This window comes from Monopterus albus, unplaced genomic scaffold, assembly GCF_001952655.1.
Source record: "Monopterus albus unplaced genomic scaffold, M_albus_1.0 scaffold134.1, whole genome shotgun sequence".
NCBI lineage: Eukaryota > Metazoa > Chordata > Actinopteri > Synbranchiformes > Synbranchidae > Monopterus > Monopterus albus.
In genome coordinates, this window is record NW_018128014.1 from 3425031 (window position 1) to 3431181 (window position 6151).

At 49.0% G+C, this 6151-nt stretch overlaps 1 protein-coding gene across 1 annotated transcript in view; it reads left to right on the forward strand.

The window, feature by feature from the left end:
* The window catches only part of shank3b (SH3 and multiple ankyrin repeat domains 3b), a 63306-nt gene that overhangs the window by 39212 nt on the left and 17943 nt on the right, over positions 1 to 6151 (forward strand). Inside the window, exons 22-28 of the mRNA XM_020613443.1 lie at positions 1261 to 1391; positions 2267 to 2360; positions 2784 to 3365; positions 3659 to 3952; positions 4053 to 5194; positions 5229 to 5371; positions 5475 to 5501. Coding sequence (XP_020469099.1) covers positions 1261 to 1391; positions 2267 to 2360; positions 2784 to 3365; positions 3659 to 3952; positions 4053 to 5194; positions 5229 to 5371; positions 5475 to 5501 — 2413 coding nt within the window. The remainder of the gene's footprint in view (positions 1 to 1260; positions 1392 to 2266; positions 2361 to 2783; positions 3366 to 3658; positions 3953 to 4052; positions 5195 to 5228; positions 5372 to 5474; positions 5502 to 6151) is intronic.

A 6151-nucleotide genomic window follows, 5' to 3' on the forward strand; every position in this document is an offset into this window, starting at 1 on the left:
AATGTCAGACACTGGGGAAAAAGTCCCACTGTGACTCTCCAGAGCCAAAGGTGGCGTCTTCATGTCTTGTTGTGTCCAACCAACAGACCCACAGAGACTCAGCTGATTCTCATGTCTGACAAAGAAAAGCATCAGCTCCTCACATTAAAGAAGGTGGAACCAGAACATGTCGGTGACTGTTGCTTCTAAATAGCTGAGGTTCATTTTCTACCAGGTCACTGAGTGGCTTCATGAGGATGACACAGCGGGTTGGACGCAGTGAGGGAATCTGGTTTGGAAGGAGGAGGTTTCCTCCTCCGACAGAGGAGACCTGACAAGGCTCTGGAGGCTCGGCCCTGACGAGGCCCTGCTGGGGCCTTTGCTACGGTGGCCTGTAGGTGCAATATCCAAATTGTTCTCATCAATGAGAAAAATATGTGCAGATGCAGATTTTTTTAAAATACTCAGCTTGAAAAACAAAAAAGCCGTATATAAAAAAGAAAAACTCAGCTGAGGAAAAAAAGCCTCAAATTTTTAAGGTTCACCTGAAAACATTTTTCATTTTTTTAAAATTAACTTTCATTGACCAAGTATGTTACACACACGCAAGAACTGTCTCCAGTACAGAACCAAGGCAGCCGCCTTGCGATCCTGATATCCCGATAGTCAGGCACTGCTCTGGCTATCGGGAGCAACTTGGGGTTCAGTTTTTTGCCCAACGAGACATGGACTAGGAAGAAAAGGAATCGAACCGCCGACCTACCTGTCGGGGGACTTTCGCTCTGCTTCCCAAGTCACAGCCGCCCCCGTCCTCAGCCTCAAATTAAAATAATGTGGCTAGTGATAAGATGTCTATGGCCTTCCTAAAAATAATCTGCAACTAGTTTGATAACAGAAAAGTCATTTTGAGAAAATGTGTCAATTCTCTGGTTTCAGCTTTTTCAGTGTGAATATTTTTGGACTTAAACTCGACTGTTTATTGGACAAAAGACATTTGAAGACATCACCTTGGGTTTTGGGAAACATTATTGCCCAAACAAAATGATGGTTAGTTTCAGTCTGAATTTACAACAGAGTCAGCACCTAGTCATTTTGCACCTGCAGTCACCGGGGATGGAAACAAGACCTCAGTGTTTACAAAGTCCTGGCTGTGGCCCTGGCGTCAGTGATGTCATCGTGAGTTGTGATAACAGTGAAGTACTCATGTTGCTGTGGTCATGCAGTGATGTTATGAGTCTGTGTGTTTTGCTTGTTCATGTTGTTTTTGTATCTTACTTCCAGAGAAACTGGATGAGATGTTGGCCGGGGCTCAACAGGAAGTTGTTCTGAGGGCTCGGCCATCAGACGACTTCAGAGCAGCGACAGTGAAACAAAGGCCGACCAGCCGACGCATCACACAGGCTGAGATCAATGTAAGACAAGTATTAATTACTGGAACAGTCAAACTAGGGATGCACATTTCAATCAGTTTCCTTCATTGACAGTCAATTTAAGCACGTAGCACGTTTAAAAACATTTTGGCCAAAGTGTTTTACAACACAAGAAATTAATCGATAATTTCACTGAAAACTACAGTCGAATAAAACACAGGGAAGATTAAATTAAACATGAAAAGAGCAGACCAAGTTACTTCTGTCACAAATGACAAAATAATGATGTCATGTAAAGCTGCAGAGATTCAGCCATCTGATCCCGTTCAGCGACTGACCAGACGAAACCCTGACATCAGATCAGACTAAACGTATTGGAGATATCAATCAGCTAAAAGACGACGGGCGGCCGGCGCTAGTCAAGCCACCGGGAGCAATTCGGGGTTCAGTGTCTTGCTCAGGGACACTTAGGCACCCCTAAAACAACATCGGCCAAACCACACAGCCACAGACAACTTCATGCCGTGGAGTTCTGCCGTGGCACAGAAAGCCACGCCGACACTTGCATGACAAGGTGGTGTGTTCATAATCTGTGCAGGCCTTAAGAGCGATTAGCGAACACGGTCTCATTAAACTGCGAGGCGTGCCGCCTTGTGACACAACCAGGTACGGCACATTGTCACAAGCCAAAAGATGGACGTCCATTTCCCCAAACATTGAACTGTTTTGGATGGACCACACCATCACTACTGCAGACCTTCTGCTAGTCGACATCCCTGTTCCGTATCTCATTGAATGGACAAACATACACACAGTGGCTACATGAGACCCACCGTGTTCATAAATAGAGCAGAAAACCCAACTTGCTGGATTTTCATGGGCTTTACACTCAACGTGTGTGTCTGTTGTGTCTGTAGTCCTTGTTTGAGCGCCAGGGTCTGGTCCCCCCCTCGACTCCAGAGAAGAGCACCATGCCGTTACCCAGAGGGATGTCCAGAACCAAGAGTTTTGGTAAGAGACATTATTTTACACACATACGTCTGTATTGTGATACACTGTGTTCATTTTAGCACAATTCTCAAAATAACAGTTAGTTCTAGTCAGGATTTATAATTTGGTTTTTGTCAATAAATGTCATTTTAATTCAGAATTTACACTTACATCTTCTAAGATTATTAAGAATTAAGGTCACACATTCGTGTTTTACTCTTGTGATTCTGCACATGCATTAAAAAACTAATCTTTAGTTTTTATTTGCTGATATTTTATCATAGTTTTTAGGCATTTTTTCATGTACAAAATTAACACAGATTAAAATACTGTTCATCTTTAGTTAATTTTTTCCCCCCAAAATGCTACATTTTATGGTCTATAAAGTGACAGGTATTTGTTGGGTACCTTTTTATTTTAACGTCTCCATGGTTACCACGGCAGGCACACCCGAGGACGACAGGATCACAGCTCTAATAAACGAGAGTCGGTTTCCACGGAGCTCCTCCCTGACAGACAGCTTCATCCCTCCTCCTCCTCAGACAGCCCCACCCCCTCCTCCCTCCGCCTCATCCACCTCCTCAATATTCCTCCTCGACTCCGGGCCTCCTCCCTCCTTTCTACCCCCTCCTCCCCCATCTAGAGGGGAGGGGCTGACCCGATCGAGCTTTAAGCCAGGAGCAGAACCAAGGCTGCAGGAGCTCTCGGATTCGCCATCGAGGAGCCACGCCCATGCCGAGCGGCAGAGGAAGGCAAGGTCTATGATCATCCTGCAGGACACGCCGCCACTGCAGCCCTTGCAGCCGGATGCTCATGCCGTCGCCACGCACACGCTTCACACCCCCACACACACCTCCACGCTATCTCTCCACAGCACCAGCTCTGCCCTCGGACACTCACCGTTGTCACGACGCCGAGGACGACCAATAGAAAACCCTTATGCTAACGTAGGACAGCAGGCCCCGCCCACCAAACCGCAGAGGAGGAAGTCACCTTTGTTGAAACAACTTCCTGTTGAGGAGCAAGGTGAGAACTGTTCACACCTGGTGTCTTTTGGATTTGTATTTGTGTCTAATATCCAACTAGCAAAAGGATTTGATTGGCTTGGAGGCAGAACCAGCCAATTACAGGTTACCAAAGCTCACAGAGACACTGACTGCAGAGAAGTAAAATTAGTAAAACTGAGTAAGAAGGGTTAATGTACACTTTAATGAACACTTTAACTACTTTTCTACATGCTTAGAATGTCCCTGTACATGCTGAGCACAGACAAATATTATGCCACAGTCTCTATTTTATTTTTTTTTTTTTACTTCCAGGACTTGGAATCAAAGATCACGATTCTTCCAAATCAGACGGAGGTGGATCCAGCAACCTCAGCAGGGCGGAGCTGTACCAGCAGCAGGTTCTTTCAGAGCGCGCTCGGGTTCAGGGCCGCAGGTCATCCCTCTTTCTGTCTGTTGAGGGGGCTGGGTCAGAAAACCAGCCTCCGCTCCTCTTGACTCAGAGCCATTCGATGGATGACCTTGGCGAGCTTCCACCTCCTGCCCCAGTCTTATCACCTTCACCGACACCTCACACCTTCCTCCACCCACTGACGGGGAAACCTCTAGGTGAGAGAGTGGTGTCTGCAGCACCAACAATATAATGAAGGATGAAAATCCACCCTCTCCCAACCTGTTTCCCACCTTTAATCTGCTTTTCTCCCTTCAGATCCCTCTTCTCCACTCGCCCTGGCTCTTGCTGCACGAGAACGAGCACTCACCGCCCGTACGCCAAGCCCTGAGCCTCGAATTAAACACACATCTGCTTCCACCACGCCAATCCCTACCCCAGCCGCCAGTCCTGAGGGTAGACACAAGCGGACCCCTATCGCTACCCCGCAGAGCAGCCCTGAGCCGAGGTCCAAGCGCACCACCCCACAGACAAGTCCTGAGCAGCGAACCAAGCGCACCACTCCTCAAACCAGCCCTGAACTGAGGCATAAACGCATAACCCCGCCCCTGTTTCCTGATGGACAGGTGGAGCGTCCAGAAACAGAGGGGGGGGTGACATCTCCAGCCGGCCCTTCCCCTGAGCGCTGGAGACCATCACCCTTGCCTCCGCTGGCCAATGAGAGTCACGCTGCTCTGATCGACAGGCGCAGAAGCCTCACAGTTGGCAGCTCTGAGGAGGAGGGTGGGGCTTACACAGTGACACTCCCACCGGCATTGTTGTCATCCAGTGACGAGGAGACACGGGAGGAGCTCCGCAGAATCGGCCTGGTGACTCCACCACCTGCCTTTGCGAGTCCTCCTGCCGCTCCTCCACCTTCATCACTCGCCCTGTCGCCACGACGAGGTGGGGAGGGTGGGGTAGGAGAGAGTGGCCCTGACTCCCTGGGTAGACAAGCAGAGGAGGAGGAAGGAGGTGATGAGCGGCTCCATGACAATTCCTCCCCTAGCTCCCTCCCTCCCTCCATCACCTTGGCCTCCCCTCCTGCTCCATCCTCTCCTTCCTCCCCACCTGCTGCTCACCCATCTCCCTCATCAGCCTCCACTTCCCCATCAGGTCTCAAGCCTCGCCTTCGTTCGCCAATTGGCCGGGGTCGCTCATCACTTCGGGACCCATTACTGAAGCAATCATCAGACAGCGAGCTCCTCCCCTCTGCTGCATCCTCTTCCTCCCCCTCCTCCCCACTCTGTTCCTCTCCCCCCCCCCCCCCCCCCTCGGTTCCTCTCCCCCCAGTGGCGGTGGCCGCCAGCCACGTTACCTATTCCAGAGGAGGTCTAAGCTGTGGGGGGGAGGGGATGACCGCGGAGAGGAACGGCGAGGCCTCAGTCCAGATGAAGGAGGCCGCCCGGCAGCGCTGGGAGGTCAGGGGTCAGGGTCAGCCATGGATCTGACCAGCCGGTCTGCTTCAGCTGCGGCAGGGCGGGGTCCGGCCTGGATCTGGCCAATCGGCTACAGCTGCTCAACAAAGACAGTCAGACACTGGGGGAGGAGCCGAGCCCACTTGACCCAGGCCGGAGGTCACCGGTAGGAGGCGCCAGGTACACTGAACAAATTTAAATTGCAGTACTGCTGACCTCTGAGCAGTACTGTGTGTGTGTGTGTGTGTGAGCATAACAGGATCTGTTGTTTGTGTTGTTCCAGATGTGTGGACAGTGGCGAGAGTAAATCGTAGGTTTTTAACTTTGGTAAACATTTCTCATTATCGCTAAAATATAGGGGTGTAACAGTCCACGTTCTCATACCAGATTATTTCAGTACAGGTCTTTAGTTACAGTACAGACATGTCCTGAATGCAGTCTTTAATAGTAGCTAACAGTGGGCTTGTTTTGCGTGCAGAACATTTTTTTGAATCTGTGTTCCCGCGTGAACATTAAATGGCAAACTCAGCGCGCTTAGTTTAGTCAAACCTCTGGCTAAGAAATGTCACAAGAAGCCAGAGCCGGAAGATCCTCCCATATCATTAAGGTCTCCTGTTTGCGAACACTTCAGCTTTCTGGTGAAATACAATGGACAAAGATGAGTGAGATAAGATGTTTTATTTGTGTGGATGCTTTACAGCATCCACACTATGCTCTCCCGTTCTTTATTTATTGACAGCATCCACACTATGCTCTCCTGTTCTTTATTTATTATTATTGTATGGATGCTGACAAGCATCCATACTATGTTATCCTGTTTTATATTATTGTGTGGATGCTTCATGAGCATCCACACTATTTTATCCTTTTTCTTTATTATTGTATGGATGCTGAATCAGCATCCCTACTATGTTATCCAATTATTTATTATTATTGTATGGATGCTGATTCAGCATCCAT